This window comes from Psammomys obesus, unplaced genomic scaffold, assembly GCF_907164565.1.
Source record: "Psammomys obesus unplaced genomic scaffold, mPsaObe1.curated_primary_1811, whole genome shotgun sequence".
Taxonomy (NCBI): Eukaryota; Metazoa; Chordata; class Mammalia; order Rodentia; family Muridae; genus Psammomys; species Psammomys obesus.
Window position 1 is genome coordinate 960179 of NW_026585691.1, and position 19665 is coordinate 979843.

The window sequence follows — 19665 nt, forward strand, 5'->3', positions numbered from 1 at the left end:
GCCTCTTCAGACACCAGACATACATGTGGTACACAGATACAATATTCAGGCAAAACATTCATAAACATAAAATATTTAAAAAGAAAAAAATTCCCTAATAACCTTTAAGTGAGAAGAAAAGTTTGAGAACAAAATGTTAAAAAGTCCTACATCCGGTAGGACATAAGGGAGAAACAACCTGTGTTCACAGTCCCACATCTGGACTGCCACACAAGGGCAGTCACGCACGAGCCCAAGTGCATCTGTATCTTACTGTGTTTACTGAAATCATTTGTGCTTAGAATTTCACATTCTAGAAGAATCACAAAAATGTGAGTCATCCCATCTGACTCCTGCTTACAAAATAAATAGCCTAAGGCTGAACATGCATTTCCTAAAGCCCAGGCAGGCTTACACAATTAAAGCAGCCATCTGAGTTCTACAACACTTCTTGTGTGTTAATTTCTGAACATAATTCCAATAAAATTATTTTAATTCACGTGTGAAGAGGATTTCTTCTGGGGAGCATGCAGCTTCACTGGTGATTGTGACAGCAGAAGGAGTTTAAGGCAGAGAAGCTGACACACAACCTGTTGCAAACACTTCACACTCGAGCACGACTCACGTGATGCTATAAATGCTAATCAGTTGGCAAATACTCAGCAAAAATCAGCATGAAAACACCTCTGCATCTATTTCCCCTCCTGTCTTGGAGAGAGCCCTCAAGAGTACTCCCTTGTACAGACTGAGTCACAGCCACAGAAGGGGACACCGGGATGACTAACTGCCACTGCCCTGTGAGGGCTGCTTGTTTTGTAAACCAACAGTTCTGCTTCTCACACAGCATTCTGCAGAAGTTGGCAGAGTGGGTGAAAAGGATCACCCTGTGAATTATTTAGAGATTATCAATTGTTGGAAATTTCTCCAACCATGTAGGAAAGCCAAGGGAATCCCCTGGTCGTGGGACACTTTAGTAAGCAGAAGGTACTTATTTTGCTTCCTGCGTCTCAGAGGGCAGACCGTTAGAAGCTGGAAAGAGAAAAAGCTTATTTAAAAACAAAAACAAACAAGCAAAAAAGAAGGCCAGCCGCTGTGTTGGCGGGCTGGAGAAAGGTCCTCTCCAGAATCCTAACGCAGGCTCTTGGTTCCTCAGGCAGTGGTGTTGGCTGGCAGGCATCCTCAGTGCTTGCCTTCCTTTCCTCAGTCCTAGTGCTTCCCAGGACACACATCAGATCAGGGCTGAATGCCAGGAGGTAAAACCAAAGAGAAAACATCGGAGATTTGGGGCGGGGGGGGGGGGGGGGGGGGGGGAAGTGTTTCTGTTCATTTTATAATCTCATGCCAAAATCAAGGGGGTGGGGAGCGGAGGGAGGTCACAGAGGGCCAGGTATGAGGGAAAGTTAAAGAAAAAAAATTCTTTCTTCTCAGTCCTCAACCTCCCACCTGAACCCTCAGGACCCTCAAGACCGACACAGTGGAGAACCCCACATGGTGGAGAACCCCACGGGGAGGCCTGAGGGAGTAACGAGGGTGGTGGAGGCAGGGCCAGGGGCAGTTCTCTCCTCACTTGTAAACACGTAGATTCACAGAAAAAGGAAAAAAAAAAGGTTAATTGGAAGAAGATAAACCACTGCCTAAAAGGAGATTTAGAATTAGTTAATCATTGGCTTTATTAAGGCGACTCTTCATTCTTATTAGCACAGGAAGTTAAAAACTAGCCACATTCTGATTCAATTATTAAATGTACCCCCTTATCAAAACGTATGGAAGTCATTAAGCCACCATAAGGGAGAATCATTGCTTTCCATACTTACAGATGATATTTTTTAACTGCTGTTTAAATGGCACTCTATCTATCTTTCATCTCCTGTCTGTCTGTCTGTCTGTCTGTCTAAAGTACCTGTATTTCCACTCCGATGTGGTAGCACAACCTGCCTTGTACCCTGGAACCAGCTGGAGCTAACATAAGGAGTCACTGTGTCAAAAAAACCAAATACACAGCAAAGAAAAACAAAAGTTCCTGTGATTCCATTGAACTTTTTTTAAAAAAATGAATGGAAGTCTTTTTCTACAGAAGGTTTTTCCATTTCCAGTCACATTCCAATCTTTGGACTAGAAGAACAACTAAAGGAAAGGGGAGGAGGAAGCAGAAACCCAAGGTCTTCTTGGGACCGAGTGTGATTCAAACAGGGAATCTGTGTTCCAAAACTCTTAAGGAAGCCAATCGAAGGCCCTTTCTTACTGTACAGGTGATGTGCATGCGTGCCTGTGAGCAGCACACGGACAAAACCAAAAACTTCCTGCTATCTTGAGAATCGTTTTAAAATTATTTTATTTTAATTAATTCCTCTGGATGCCATCTTTGAATTTCAATGACATCTCCAGAAACCATCTTCAAAGTAGCTGTGGGATCAGCCAATGAAAATGCTGTTTTACTGCTTGATCCTTTTCTTTGGAAGGTGGGGATAATAGCCAGGCAGAGAATTGTAAAGAGTACTGTCACGCACTAAAATAGCCAGGGCCATTCACAGGGAGAAGAAAGTAAAATCAAACCATTTCAGGGAAATCCACATTGACAGTTGTTGCCTTCCATACCAGATAAACACACTAGCCAGGCTCTGGCTGTCAGAGTAGAAAATCCAAAGTAAACAGCATTGTAGAGAAAAGCTTCAAACCGTGGGCTATGCCAACCTTCCTTCTGCCTGAAAGCCCATCACAGAAGCTCGAGTACTGATGTAAAATGCTCTGCGGTTAAGCGACACCCCCAACTGTTTATGTACCAAACCAAACATGTTATTAGGTTACAGATACTAATCTGTATCTGTATACTGGTTGACACAGGCCTCATAAATCAACCTATTATAAGACATGAGGAACTTGGCTGAATGAAAAAGCTTCAGCCAGCGCAAGGCGAGAGCAGCCTCATGTTGGCCCCTCTCTGTTTCGCTGGGTGAGACGCCCCACTTCTCATACCTCCCTCGAAGTTAATGTGGTTAGACTTCCATACTTCTTCCGTAAGTTGAAGCAGCCTGCTTCCAGCCTTTAATACTTTCCACATTAACTAGAGTAATGTTTTTTAATACATGGCCTAAATACCTTTGAGATAGGGGAGCTCCCGTCACAGTGAACTCTCTATCAAAGGTTCTGAAGGAAGGCAATGAGCAAAACAGGGAGGCAAGAGACATCACACGCAGAAGGAGGAGGAAGTTGAGTGGCTGAGCACTGCCTGTGGAGAAAACTGGAACACTGGAAAGCTAACCAGCCAGGACCCTGGTCCCGGAAACGGCTTCAATACGTGTTCGTTCCTTGTGGAGTCTGCAGCAAGTCACTTCCCCCAAACTAGCCACAAAGATGGAAACCTCTCTCAGTGCTTAGCATTCAGCTGTGTATAGTTTCTATGTGTGTTACACATTATTAAATTTTATGCATTTATTATGTATGACAATTTCATACATGTATACAATGAAATGTAACCATATGTACTCCCATTACTCACCTTTAACCTTTGTCTTTTTTTTTTTTTAAGTAACCCACAAAGTCCAATTAAACTTGCTGCTCCTATGTGCTTGGGAGTAAGGCTAACCAGTGGAGCAAGGGAAGCCTAACAGTAAAAACATCCTCAAAAGAGAATGATCAACACTATTGCCAAAAGCTCCTCAGTAGGCCTGAGATCCCCTACCCTATGCCATTTATGCCAGAAGTTTTGCTGGCCTGATAGTGTGCTGGTAACCACAGCTGCTGTGAATTACGGACACAATGGCCCTGTCACACCGGGAAGCCAGCCCTTCCCGGCGCTCCTCCCACGCTCTGACACCCGTAAGCCTGCGAGGTGAGCTTAACACAGGGCTGAGCACTCGGTCTCTCATTCTCAGGACTGGTCAGTCATGCATCTCTCCAGCGGCTGCTACCCACTTGGAAAACAAGCGTCTCTGACCAATGCTGAGAGCAGCCAGGTCTGCTGGCACCGGGAGCTGAGGATGAGGAGCAGGAGGAGAAAGTCTGGCTAGGAAATATTTTATACAAAGAAGCTACTTGCTTTGCACAAAAACCTGTCAGGGAGGTGTCTTTGTATTGTACAGTCAAGGAGTCAAGGCCAGGTGAAGTTAATGGCAGCTTCAAATTTCTGTTTGATAAACACCCGGGTAGGAAGTGGATCTGGGCCCTCTGAAGCCAGACCAAGTCTTGTGTGAGAGTGAGCTGGCTGCTTCTAGAGCCTCTTTCCAACAGTCTTCCAGGCTCTCTGGATATGGTCAGCGCTGATTTTTAAAAAGCAATAGGAGAAATCGATCGAATGCCTCACTTTTCAGGGCTGCATTAACTTTTTCAGGCCACTGGGGTGCAATTTACTAAATTACCTCTTCTAGAACACTAAATAGTACCCTAGTGGGTCAAAGAGTAAATGCACCTCTGAAAAGTGAGCCATTTATTTCCTTCCCTGTAGTGCCAGATGTAATAAGTCCCTTATGACAGAAATATCAACCTGCTTCCATTAGAAACCCAGGACACTGTCCTTCTGTTACTAGATAAAGTAAGCGAGGGGCAGCTTCCCTCACAAACCCAGGACACTGTCCTTCTTATTCCAAAGCGAGTGAGAGGAAGCTTCAGAAGTGGGGATGGTGAGCGTCTCTCAGACGATCCTGCTCACCATGTTGTTGAAGAGTCGACATGGACTTCTGTGAAAATACTTGGCCATTCAGTGGAGACTTACTTTGAGACCGCAAAGAGTGAAAACTATTCAATCTGAGGTGTCGGAGGCAGAGACTCAGGCTATTTTTATGGCTCTGTCACGCCTACCGTGTCTTAAAACAGCCCTGGCATCTACTGACTTATACAGGAAGACATGTCACAGATGGCCTTTTGTCTGTATCAAACCATAGACTACCTCTTACCTACAAACAAAAGCACACCTCTAATCTCCAGAAGCCTGTGCATGTTTTGGCTTGCCCGGAACTGTTCTCAGACAGTCTCACACTCACGAGCTATCTTAACAAAGCACAAGTCTTAAGTTTTCAGCACTGTTAGCCCCTCACTCTTCTGGAAGATGGCGATGTGATGAAAACAAGACGTTTAATTTAAGAATCACCCAGCTTCTAATTAAACCGCCATAGGCAGCTGGTTGGATAAGTTTTAATCAGTTTCAATCACCTATTGATTGGTATACTGAAGCCTAAAAAATTAAAAGTAAAAGATGATTGGGGAATTGTCCCATCTCAGAACAACAGTAGAGGCCTCTGTAAATAACTCCTCTTTTAACCATCAGCTAAATGAACACTTCAATACCGCAGTACAAAGTCTTCTGCAAAATTACTTTAACTAACAAGCAGAAATTTATCAGCTTCAGCCAAAATCAATGCTGAAATCAATTTGAACAGTGGTTGTGTCTAAAGGGGCTCATTGGCAATTTGGGGAAATTACACCATGTAAATGCCTGTGCTTTAATTGAACAGTTCCATCAACTAGGCTGTGATTGCTGTCCATTCATTTATTTACTTTCACTGCAGCCACCGTTCTGCAAAGGAATGGCTTTTGTCAGGCTGCAGCAAGGCACTTTATCTTCATTTTGTGCGCTTTTGTGCATAACAGACTTTGTAGAATGGACACATCATGACCAGGTCAAAATAAACCAGGAGAGACTTGTTACTGCCCTGCACTGCCTTCAAACCAGCCAGAAGGAATAGGGTGTGTAAGCCCCCCAGCCCCAGCACTGGCTCTGGGCTGCTCCTTTGTGAGCACGGCATACTTTCTATTATATATCAGTGACTTCTAACAACACATAAATTGTGTAAGACTGTTCTCCTTGAAGAACTAGGTAACACTTTGCTCTACAGAGTCCTCAGAGATCAGTCAAGGCAAGGTCAGGGTCTCTAATCCATTTAAGACAGCATAGCATAACAAGGCCACACACATTTTCAAAGCCAGATATGTGGAAGGAGGCAAAGGAGGACGGATATGGCGGTGGTGGCAGGAGCAGGATAAGCAAACTGCCTTCTAAAGATCAGCAAACCCAAAACACTAACATGATTCCAGAAAAAAGACTAACTGCTCACCAAGTCACGACAATGAAAAACCACTCTAGAGAAAATTAGCAGGGAAATGACTAGGGCTCAGAGGTCAGCATCAACAGGTCTGACACTGGGTACAACTGTTCCTTCAAAGGCTCAGGTTCCGAGGTAGGAGGAAGGATGGAGACAGTGGCCAGTTGGCCATCAGTATGATACATGAGCCTGTGCAAAAAAATGACAACAACCAAGTGCAGTGGTAGCACCCGGAAAAGGCTGGCACAAACCTGTCAGCTGAAACACACTCTGCTTATCTGACGCCCCTAAAGCCGAACCGCAACCATTTTTAAGGAAAGGCACTGGGCAGCGCCTGAGACGTAAGACAGCCTGGGTCAGGAGCTGAGCTGCTCTGAACCTAAAGGGATCCATTCTCTCAGGCTGCAGTTTGTCTGCAGTCAAATGAGGAGGGTCGCCTTGCTGTGCTCAGCCATCTCCAACATCCTGGTGACACTCAACCTCTGGGCCCTGGCTGTACACGGGCAGACATGCTGCTCGTTGGCCCTTCAGTGCTCTGCAAACACTCACTAAGGACTATCTTTGTCTTTTTAAATGTAAAAGAGAGAAGAAATAACTAGTGAATACAAATTCAATTCCATGCACATGTCTGTAGTAGTCACCCTGAGACTGTTTTGTATGTATCGTTTTCAACCACAAAATAAAGTTTCATTTGTTATAGTTTTTGTTGCTGAAACAGCCTAAAAACATATCTTACTCATAGCTGTTAGCTAACTATTCCAAAAACTTAATTATAGTTTATAATCAAACCTTTACATTTACTCACTGAGTACCCTGGTCCTTTCTGCTGCTACCAGCAGCAGCTGGAACAGGACCAGGGTGTGTGAGGACCAGCATGTACGTAGTTTCCAAATACAACCAAGCTGGTTAAACTGCTATATTGATTGTGCCCGGAAGCAAGTTCTAATTTTGTCAGAACACTTTTCGTTTTGTTATGTGAATTCACAAAACAAAACCATGCACTGTGCTCTGAGTGTAACACCAAATATTTTGCTTTCATGCAATAAACTCTGGCAAGGAAAACTGGAAATTTTATGGTCAAGAGGATAGTATACTAAGTCATACTGAAGGCTGGAGAGATGGCTCAGAGGTCAAGAGCACTGGCTGTTCTCCTAGAGGCCCTGAGTCCAGTTCCCAGCAGCCACATGGTGGCTCCCAGCCATCTATACTGGGATGGCATGCAGGCAGAACACTGTACACATAATAAATAAATCTTAAAAAACGTCGTACTGAAAAGGAAATGGATGCTCAAACAAAGCTACTTTAAGCTTAACACTTACAACCTAGCCCCCTACTGCTACCTGCCCCACTCAGTAACCGTTCCTCCAATCCTATGTGAAGAGGCATAGCAGAGCCTGAATATGTTTCAATCCAGAGAGCCAAAAATGTAACAGGAATGTGGTCTCTACATCAAAATAGCCAACAACACAGCAAAGGGGGGAAAAAAGTAGCACAGAGTTATACACAATAAATGCCTTTTGGACTTTTCAGTGAATTATTTTCCAAAAAGGCAATTTAAGTAAATGCCCTAGACGCTGTGGTTTACAAATATTTACTTGTACAATATGCCAACAAAAAGACTACAATTTTCTAACATGTCAACGACTGCAAAATAGACTTAAAATTTTCGTATGTCTTAGGAGTCAAGAAATACAGCACTTCCATTTGTACAATCATGTATTTAATCTAGGGACTTGATTACTCAATTCTACACTTTGGATAAATAAAGAGACCTGAGGGGTGGAGTAGCAGACAGCCATGTTGTGCTAACGTGGATCAAGAAGTGCTTGTGCTAGCAATTACTAAAGAGCTTCTGACATTAACCACTGGGCACACTCACCACTGACAGATTAATTTCTATTTCACATTATAAAGCATTTGCTTAAAAATAAAGTTCAGATTTAAAAAAATACCAGAGAGAAGCCCTGGCTTGAGATGCACCCCAGATGTTGAGAAGCCCTGAGCTCAGGCATGCCACTCGCCCCTCCACGATCTTCCTCCCTCATAAAAAGCACGAAATCGTGGCCTCTGCAGCAGGTCTAAAGACCTGGTATGCCCTGTCCCTGTCCATCTGTCCCTCTCCCAGAGATTTCTCTGCTCTAGCTACAGTGGCCTCAATGTAATATCCCTGTGCTCATTACAGGGCTTTGGCTTGAGTGGTCCCTTCTTTCTGGATGATTCTTCTCCTAGATTTTTCTCATGACTATCCTCCAGGTCTCAGCTCAAATATCACTTCCTCAATTAAGTCTTCATGTACCTCTTGTCCATACTTCATAGCAACTTCACGGGGGATATCAACTTACTTTGGCATTTATTTCTCTGAGGACCCTCTCTGTAGGATCCTAAACTGTCCTATGTGCTACTAGATTGCATGTGTCTAGAACAGTCCTGGCACACAGTGTCACTCAGTCACCAGTCCAGTGAATAAATGAACATATAACAAGGTAAAAATTAATGGCAAAACCAAACAAACGTGCACACAATGATTACAGCTGCAGGCCACCTTCAGAGGCCCTTTATTAGCCCTCTCAGGCTCATCAGGGACCTATGCAGTCAGCTTATGTTCACGGCTGAGGGACAGTTCTTTTCTCAACAGTTCTAAGCAACGGCCACATCTTTCTGCTCATAGAGGGTAGCACATCTCTAGAGCTACCCTACCATGGCTAGCCCCTTGTATTTAACCCATGTAAAGACCCCGCCTCTGCAGGTCGGTTCTAAAAACACTTGATGCTTAATATAGAAAAGCACCATGCCAGGCACTGCAAACACTGCAACCAAGATGACAAAGACATGAATGTCTTGCGGGGAAGATCACACCATGGGGAGAAGACCAGGGAGAGAATGACTCAGGCAGACACTGGAGACAAGCAATTAGCCTTCAGAACAGGAGTAGCAATAGCGGCTTCCATGGGTCCCTTTTCACTTTCTCTAAACCTGGTGAAAGCCAACGCCTTCAAGTATCAGATTCTCCATGAGGCTCTTCCTGATCTGCCCCTTATGCCACAGGGCTGGTAGCCCACACATACAGATACACAGTCTACCAGAGATCCTGTATCACCTGTGGACAGAGCTTATGTGTCTCTCAGGACATAGGGCACATGACACCACATATGTTCAGAACTTGCAGGTCAACAAATGAAAGAGATCTAAAGAGGCACACTTCCAGGCCCCCGTTACCTGCCCAGCTTTGTTCCTCTGAACTCATGTCTCTGTCAACTTAACACCAGGGAAAAATCCCCTCATGAATGTCAAGGGTTGAGCTGGAGGCTGGAGTGAGGCTCGGATGTTCCGGCCTCCTGATACAGCCAGAGAATGGCCTTCAGACAGAAGCAGCATCCTCTCATTGCCTGTTAATCGAGGCACGTTCATGCAAGCTGGCTCATGCAAGCTGGCACCTGCGCACAGCACTATCGCCGGGGACTGGAGATTTCTCTATAAACAAAGCACTTCATTAACATAAAATATTACACATAAGTCTTGCTATCTCAAAATTATTTTTCCCTGAAAGAGAATGCGGTAAAACATTTAGATTCAGCAAATTCTTACTTGAAATATTACCATAATGTATTGATTTTTACCAGACTCAATTGACTGAAAAGTTGTTTGTATAGCAATATTGGCCAAACCAATATAGTAGAACAATTTTGTTACCCATAGTAATCAAGTACATTTCTGAAGTATAATTATACTGTCATAAAAATAAAGCCAAGATACCCTTTTCTAAGCAATAAAACTATAGGGGCTATAAAACAGGAAGAAGAAAAGGCTAAATAAATGAGATTTTTAAAAATGAAATTTAGTGTCTTTCAAAAACACTACTGCCTCCTCTTCCTTCCCTTAAGCTACATTTAGGAAAAAAAAAAAAAAAAAAAAAGATCAATACTTCAATCTCAATAAACTATTTCAATAATAGTTAATTCGAGTGGAAACCGAGTCTGAAAGTCCCTGCTCAGCGACCTGTGACACCCTGTCATGTCGGGGAGACGCCAATAATCCATCATTGCCATAATGGATATGAGCACGTGGACACAGGGGTGGGAGAGCCAAGGTGAGAAAGGTGTGGAACCAGAAGCTCGGGCACAGGTCTGTCCTCCAGCTTCCGATCGATATACTACGTATCACTGCAGGAAACAAGCCCAGAACGGTAGTGCTGGGAGGGGAAGGGGGGAGCATACATAATTAATTTTATTTGACAAATACTCATTGATTTTCTGAAAACATTAATATCCCTGCTTGCCAAGTGATACCATAATGCAACCCAGCCATATGTAAGTATTTAATTTTACATTAGGATGGTGTCTTGTTGCTTGTTTAAAATATGATCTTGGCTGCAATGAAAATGCTCTTCATTTTACTGGAAATTTAAGGTCAAGATAAATCAAACAAGCACCCTGGCTCTCAGGTCAATATCAAAATCATTTAAAAACTACTTTTAATATACGAGATACATGTCGGGAGAATATGAGGGAGCAGGTCAGTGCTTTTATTTGGTACTGCAGGCTGGCTGGTGCCCGAGGAAGTCAAAGCTTCTGGGGTGGCATGTGGTTCTAAATGAGTAATCTCAGTAACGGCAGATGTCACTAGAACTAACCTCTATGACTCACTCAACAATGGATGCATGTGGGCAACTTTCCCACTATGCAGACTTCACAGAGTGGACATACACCATGAAAGACACCTCTAACCTACATTCTACGTCACTGGTTCTCAACCTTCCCCAACCATAACATTATTTTCGTTGCTACTACATAGCTGCAATTTTGCTACTGGTCTGAATTGTAATGTAAATATCTCATATGTGGGATATCTGATATGTGACTCCTGTGAAAGGGTCATCTGGCCTTCGAATGGGTCACAATTCACAGGTTGAGAATCACTGTTCTACATGATTACCATGTCACCATGGACCACTTTCATCCATATGACCTGCTGACAATCAAGACAGTGCCCTTCAGCACATGACTGCATTCTCACCATCAAAGCCAGTTTTGTTATGTTTTTTAGAATCCTATGGTTTTGAAACATTTTGCCTACAAAACAGCAGTTAATTAGATAACTCATGTGTTTTATGTAAATGCCCATCAGAAATTCTGTTTTTCAGTAAATAAATAACATTACTGCAATTATAGAACCCCAGCTTCTAAGCACACATTTATTTTAGTTGGTTGTATAGTCAGATCACAGGGGTAAGAGATGACTTTAGGAACTCACATGATCTTTGCTACTCCCTCCAAGGACTATTCCCACCCCAGTGCCTAATGAATATCACTTAAAATAAATGAAATAACAGAAAGCAACAGAAAGAGTAATTTGAGAATTATTCTTCTTCTCATTGTCTCTAGATAAAAATCTTGAATAATGATATATATTCAAACACCATCTGGGCAGAATATACGCTGCCTATTTTATCACTGAAAATTTTACTCAATATCCAGACTAGATTCTTCACTGTACTATAGGAAGGAACTGGACATAGGAAATTCACTACTAATTTCTATCACCTAGAGACAGGAACTCATGATCAAAATATTAACAATCTAAGGCTTAGCTTAAAGAATCTGCATTAAGAAACAGACAAACAACTGGAAATGATGAGCCTCTGGTGACTCGGGTGACTGTTAGCTAACGGCAGCCCAGTGTAATCCCAAAATTCCAACACCCTCCACTTTTGAAGCGGTAGTCCAGCAGCTCCAGCCAAAGCAGGGCCTGATTGGCAGCTCTGGAACCACAGGGCGTGTCCACAGCAACCACGACTGCCAATCACTCTGATTTCAGTGCCACACTCTATCCAAGAGAAGGGGACAGGAACTAGTGTGCTGGGCCAGGAGATACAGAATCATCAAAGTCTTAACACCTACAAGAGAACTAATCATTTACAAAGGCGTCCTTAGCCTGGAAACCCGCTTCTCAATTCTTGGTGAGTGTTCTAAACCAATTACGCAGCCTCTGAGCTAAAGAGACAGGAAACCTTGAGTAAACCCCACCCCCATTCTTATTTCAGGCAAGAAGCACCATTCAGCCCTCAACACTGCATGCTAGGAAATACAAAGGGACACAACAGACACTGCCCAGGGGAAAAGCACAGAGGGGAAAAAAAAAAAAGAAAGAAAGGCAAGGAGCAGCTGCCTTGAGTTCTGGCTTGACCAATGAATGACTACACAAACTGGAGTCCCCTTACTTTCTAGTAGCACGCAGATTTACACTACACGAGCCATCCTGTGACAACCTAAAAACAAACTGTGAGACAAGAGAAAATACCGTGCAGCTTTCAGAAACTCATAGTGCAATAATGTGATATAATGTCTAATCCATGGGGTAATTAGAAAATAGGAAAAAATGTAACATGCAGCATGCTGAAGACTTCTCCAAGTTAATTAAGCCCCACTATGATTCTGAGATTGTTTTTAGAGATGTTCTCAAAGTGAGCTCCATAGCCATGAAAGGTAGAAAACGAGGGTGTGAACAAAGTTTCTGCTGCCAGTACTAGCACCACCAGCAGCCACCAAGGAAAAGTGCCCGTCATAGGGCGCGGCATTCCGTAGAGCATCTCATCTCAATGTGCAGTGCTCTGAAAAGATAGATACCCCAACAGAATTCAAACTTAGCGCCCTCGTACTCACCTACAACACACACTGCCTGCTATTTCTACAGCATTTTTGAAGTACATTGTGGATCAGGAAACAAAACATGTCTTTCCTGTTGAAATTGGTTTTCAGAGATTTATGGGGCTTTTTGTAAGGAGTAATGAAAGTGAACCTACATTCTCTTCCCAATTTCCTTTATGACTCAAATTAGAAATACAAAAAATCTCAACTAAAACCATGTGCTTAGGAAAACACCAACAATGGCCCAGTTTAAGACAGGAGAAGCCACAGAAGCCACACTCCCACCAGGCCCAGATGTCTAGGGCCAGCTTGGAATGATGAAAATGTGCCAACATTAAATAATGACATACATCACTGGAAATTTACACCATCCCAACAAGCAAAGCAAAAAGCCTGAAGATTAGACGTCTCATGTGTATATACTCTGTATATATTAGCTTTATTATACTTCCTAAGAAAAAATGTAATAGACTCATTAGGCAGTTTTGTTACCAGTGAGGGATTTTCCAATATTTCTTCATCTCGTTTATGTAGCACAACCCCTAATGTAATCTTTTTTTTTTTTTTTTTCTGAAAAACAAACCCACAATTTTTATAGTAAACACTATTAGGGTAAACCTGGTGTATGAGAAACCCAATCACAGCACATAGAACAGTGTTCCTTAGAGACTTCTGTAAGGTAAACTCTGTGCTCTTGATGACTGCAGCACTGCTCTGTGAGAACTGAAAACCACGGTCACAAGGACGCTGCACACTCAAGCCCGGAAATGAGGCACAGTCATCCACCATAGTGGTTGTGCACTTGGGTATCTTTATACTCTCTTCTTATGAACCAGATATGGAGCAACTGCAGTAACACATGTCTGTATTTAGGGAGCTGAGGCAAGAGGGTTGCTTGAACCAGGGAATTCAGCACCAGGCTGGGCAATGTGGTAAGATCCAGTTTCAAAACAAATATACAAGCAACAGAATAGTACAGGCAACAATGGAAACTTTTATGAGAAATCGACTAATTAAATAAAGTAGTCCATCATCACATCATTTCCCTTCTAGAAGCAACTGTTGTCCAAAGAGTAACCCTGAGACTCACGTGAGGGTGGATGATGGCAGCTAAATGAACCCTTAGGAACAGCTGACAATGGCGTGCAGCTAAAGGAACTTGTGACACATACATTTTGAAATGTCCCTTGGACATGTCAGTCCCAGTGATTTCTAGCCCAGCTTTGTTGCTAGAAACAAGCGCAAAGGGCTAAGCAAGGAAATTTAGTGGGAGAGCTCCACAAGGTAAGAGCTCTGCAGACGAGGGGACTGATGGCAGCTTTGGAACAGCAATGTACCAAATGCCACCAAACCACACATTAAAAATGCTTACAAAGCTAGGCATGGTGGTGCACACTCTTAATCCCAGCCCTCAGAAGGCTGAGGCAGGTGGATCTCTGTGAGTTACAGGCCATCCTGGGCTATATAACAAGTTCCAGGCCAGCCAGGGCAACACAGTGAGACTTTGTCTCAAAAACACAAAATGTATCAAGTGGTTATGATGACAAATTTTATATTTCACCATGATTACAATATTTTTGAAACAACAGTTTCATGTTTAATCTTCCATTGGGGAAACAGGCGAGTTATCTGTACGTCCCCATACACTCCCTTCTTTTTCATACTTGTATTACAATTACACAGAGGATTAAAATTTTAACACCTGTACTAGAGGTGCAGCTAAGGAACCCTGGGTCCTGGGTTCAATTATAATCACCAAAGCATATTTGTTTCTGACTCTTGCTGTGGCAGGTCCTAATTTCAGACCAACAATTCACTTTATCAAATCATGCGCAGGAAAAATAATCTAAAAGATGAGCAAACATTCTCTTCTTTTGTTTTATTAAAAAAAAATTTTTTTTAGACATGGTCATATACTATAGCGTATGCGGCGATTACCAGCATCAACTTACCATCAAACCCATGCTACCCGCAAACTCTGACAATCCACCTGTCCCAGCATCCTGAGGACTAGGATAGCTAACCGTTTGTTTGTTTGTTTGTTTGGCTGGTTGGTATAGAAACAGGGTTTCACTGTACCTCTGGCTGTCCTGGAACTTGTTATGTAGACCAGGCTGGCCTGGAACTCACAGAGATCCACTTACCTCTGGCTCCTGAGTTGCTGGGATTGAAGGTGTGCACATGATGCCAAGCTTGGCTTAAGTTCTTAATGAACTATGTTTTGGGGGAGGCCTCACATCCTGACTGCACCTGGGAGACTGAGTGATGAGATTAGATGACTTGAAGGACTTCCTCACTCCATATCCAATGCCAAGGCAGCATCAATACACAAAGATGTGCTGGGATCATGACGACCCAATCAGAATACAAATTAATTCTTTTATAACCCCAATTATTTTTACTATTACAATATCTACGGTAAAAGCACAGCACAAGTGCGGGGCTGGTGTGTGTGGAGGAAAGCTCTGCTGCCCTGAGGGCTTTCTTCAGAGGATGGATTTGTTAATTCCTGGTGGGATATTTTTCATACACCACTGCAGACTATTAAGTGCCACATATTACACTATGTAGTTTAAACTTTGCACTGCCGTGAGAGGGACTTCCCTATCGAGAGAACTGGTTTTTTATGCTTAGCATTTTTTAATATGAAAATGAACACTCCATTAGGGTAAGATAGCTGCAACTGGAATTTGGGAGAGTTTCCTAACTTAACATATTCATCAATGCGTGTAGAAATTCTCTGGGGCGAGTGGGGTGAGGAGAGAGCGGGGAACACAACAGAAAGAAGGCTTTTTAATAACAGTGTCAACACAGGGCAGAGCAATGGTGTTCATAAAGTCTGGCTTCCACTGGGCATAACTGTAAACAGGCGAGGGACCAGCACAAGGTTAGAACAAGTTTCAAAAAAAATCACAATAAGTAACGGTGTTAAAGAGGAAAGAGAAACATGCGTAAACTTCAGGCCAGTAAAAAGGCACACTTGCTAACGGCAGACTAGCAACCACCCACCCAGGAGAGATGCAGACTCACAAATATTAAAAAGGCAATATAAATGCATTTTCAGGCAATTCCCGAGAAAATAGAAGCTGCCTTGCAGAATTCTGGTGTCAACATGGAAATAAAATCTAAGCAGTGGTGGTGGCATAAAACCTTTGCCATGAGGTACCTGGGTCCCAGCACCTGGCAAAGCGGACAGAAAGTTTAAACAAAGTGACTACTCACTTATAGACTGTGCCTCCGTTGCCATGACCAAGGGTGTCTCGATACCGTATGTCTTGTTCATTCATCTCCACAGGAAAGAAAGAAAAACAGAAAGGGTGTCATGCTGCGGATGGAAATGTCAAGGAAAGCAACTCTGGGCCATAAACAACAAGCAGGCTGGGTCATTCCAAGTTCAGCTGCGGGAACCAGAGGATCAATACAACATTTGCTGTCCAATTTATAAAAGACGATACCAAGGGACAAAGTGATGGAAAGTTTAATGACAATTTGTTTGCCTGGGTCATTTCATTAAAGTTTGATAAAAGGTGTCAAAATGGAATGATATAACATAGCTCAGAAGGGTCAGGCCAGAGATACTGATAGGAAAATGGTCTCCACCATGGCACTGAACTAATGCCAAGCAGTGACACACACAGGACCAAAGCTAAGCCCGGCGTGCGCTCTCTCTCTCTCTCTCCCGGCGTGCGCTCTCTCTCTCTCTCTCTCTCTCTCTCTCTCTCTCGCGTGCGTGCTCTCTCTCTCTCTCTCTCTCTCTCACACACACACACACACACACCCAGTAATCTATGCATGCTGTGTCAATAAACCAGTCCCTGAAAACTCCTCAGGTGACCCTATAATTAACACTGAACAAACTAACTGAATAATGTTTATCATTTTCCTAGAGTAGAAACAGCTTTGTTGTTGTTGTTTGCAAGTGATAAGGACATAGCAATAGCTGAGTACAAATCATATTTATGCCAACTGGTAAATGCCAAACCACAAGCCTCTAGGACGCACACAGAATATGTATGTGATATCAATTAATGCCACTCCTGTAAGTTAATGTATAAGACAGCATGCATATTTTCTAAGTTCTACAAAACTTACACCAAAAACACCACTCGTTTGTATTTGTGAATGGCAGGTAAATTACGTTGGTACCCACAAAGTAATGTTTTTAAGTCTTTTAGGGACTCCCTAAATAATCATTTATCGTATGTTTTCAAGGCTAGTTAGACTCCATTTGATATATTCAGTAATTCTTTAGGCACTGATACTGTTGCATGAAAATTAACTGCCAACTTTATTCAGGAAGTAGATTTAATAAAGGTATTGTTTTCCACATAAATAAGCTCGGAGAAAGTAAGCCCTTAAAAAAAAAAAAAAAAAAAAAAAAAAAAAAAAAAAAAAAAAAAAAAAACAAAAAAAAAAAAAAAAAAAAAAAAAAAAAAAAAAAAAAAAAAAAAAAAGATCAATTTCCAGGGAACTGCACTGCCTTCCATTGGACAGAAAATGGATGGAGTTCCTAATTCAATATCACGTGGAAAATAATTGTTTGCTTTTGAACCATTATTATGGTAAAGCTTTAAATACTTGCTATGTTCTAAACTCCCACCAACTGAATAAAGCAAGGGCTTCATTTATCAAGGGAAGTAGTTTTCTTTCATGCATCTCTAAAGCTGAAGCTTCAGAAGACTGTGATAACTGAGGGTTTGCTGCAAGTAAAAGCGGCAGCTTCCCTGCCATTCTGCCAGTTCCTACAAGAGTATCGACACTCATGTGTAAGGGTCAATTCAGCACCAGATCTAATTGTTGTACCACCTGATTGATGCAATTTACAATCAGCTAATTGCTATATTTAAGGTCAGTTGAAAAAAAATACTGACAGACAAGTCAGAAAAATTGCCAACTGCTTCCCTATTTGAGGAAAATTCTGTTCTCCATGACCTTTAAACTACTAATGTAATAAAATGATATTTTACCCTGTAGAAAAGAGGTGGCATGAAGGAAAGAAAGCCACATTACTCTGGACTTAAATGGCACCTTTTCCAACAGCATTAAGAACAGCCGCCAGAAAGGGACCTGAGATGCTAAGGCAGCAGGACTGCCACTTGCTTCACTTTGATTGATGAAGGGTTCATAAACTGCAGTGTCTACCGGCAGGTACGAACTGCCACCAAGCAATTCCCTGAGAGCATTCCTCTAGGTAATCTAAAAGTGCCCCCAACAGACTAATTTGCACCGTTACCTTGCCTAACAAGATACATTCTCACTCCAGGAGAGAGAAATTTCGCTTGGTCAAGTCCACAAATTCTGACTTGGTGGCACTGGGATCAAAGCACAACTGGGATATAAGCACATAGCACAAAGGGTCTGGGTTCTGGGAGGACTGATATTTGTGATGGAGTCCTCCCCACAAGCAAAGGGCAAGTATAGGTGTCTCTTACCATTTACACCCACAATCATAACAGGACTCAGAGGAGTGGCCAGTATTTCCATTTGTCAACCTCATTAGAAATAATGTAGGTTTACATCATCAGAGGACAGCTACGAGCATCATGACGAAGGTGTACGTGAGTGAGTGCAAAAATTAAGGAATTCTCCCAGATAATGAGGAAGATTACGTAAGATCGTAAACATAGAAGTGGTTCTGAACTGTAGGTTCTAAAAGCATGTTACTGTAAAAGACTACATAAACAAGAAATGATCAAAAAGTCTATACTCTTTCAAGGTATGCAGGTCTTTGCCAAACAATGATTTGTTGTTGTTGTTGTTGTTGTTGTTGTTGTTTTTGTTTTTGGTAATATTATGAAATACCAATGGCTGGAGAGGTGGCTCAGTGGTCAAGAACACTTGCTGCTCTTACAGAGGACATGGTTCCGTTCCCAAAGCCACACTGTGAGGCACACAACTCCCTGTGCCTCTAGTTTCAGAGGAATCTGATGCTTCTTCTGGCCTCTGTGGGTACTACATGCAAATGGTATACATAGAGACACACACACACACACACACATACACACACACACACGTAAGAATAAATAAAACTGCCAGGCATGGTAGCATACTCCTTTAGTCCCAGCACTAGGGAGGCAGAGGCAGGAGGATCACTATGAGTTTAAGGTCAGCCTGGTCTACATAGTGAGTTAGAGGGTATACAGGGCTATCTAATAAGACCCTGTCTCAATAAATAAATAATTTAATACATATGTACGTGTCTCTATCAGATTTCTTTTCTGTTTGCTTATGAATTTTCTGTTTTATGGCATATAAATACTTCCCATGTTTTTAAGTATGAGCCTCATTTACTTGTTGAAGTCCTAGGGTCAAGTGATATTTTTTCCCTTGGTCTCGGTCTCCTGAATTTGGGACTATAGGTACATGGCTATCATAGTATACCATACTGTAAAAATAAAGCTATTGAAGCAGAGCTTATGAAATGAATTTAAAAGACATCGTTAAGATTTCATACATAAAACTACAAAAGGCAGCTCATAGCATTTTTGCCATTATATTTAGATAAGCACATTAAATCAACTTTTCAAAATGAAGCATAGGGATTGTGTTTACTAAGAAATGAAGGTAGGATTTATAAACCTACAGAGTAATTTCATGGAAGTATGATAGGACCAAGTATCGTAAAAACCACAGTTTTATAGCATTTTAAGACCATTTAACCCAATTTTCATTATACAAATTTTCAATAAGTACTCTAGTTCAACGTTAGCCATCAGCGATCCGTCTCCGGTGCAGATGGGGACATGCTTTCTGCCAGTGGTCACTGTGCAGAGAGGCAAACCACTGACCAAAGGGCAATTTTCAAAATAAATTTTACTTATTACAATTATTATTACTATTTACAATTTATTTACAAAGTAAATAAATTGTAAATAGTAAATAAATAGCCCCCTCCTTCATCTCCTCCTGTCCCACCTTCCCTCCCTCTTCACCCTCCCTCCACCATCCTTTTCCCCTAATCCACTGACAGGGGAAGTTTTACTCCCCTACTGTCTGACCCTAGTCTA

General features: G+C 42.2%; 1 protein-coding gene across 1 annotated transcript in view; it reads right to left on the reverse strand.

The window, feature by feature from the left end:
* Map2k5 (mitogen-activated protein kinase kinase 5) overlaps positions 1–19665 on the reverse strand; it is a 186867-nt gene that overhangs the window by 150086 nt on the left and 17116 nt on the right. Inside the window, exon 5 of the mRNA XM_055596747.1 lies at positions 15881–15945. Within this exon, the coding sequence (XP_055452722.1) occupies positions 15881–15945 (65 nt within the window). The remainder of the gene's footprint in view (positions 1–15880; positions 15946–19665) is intronic.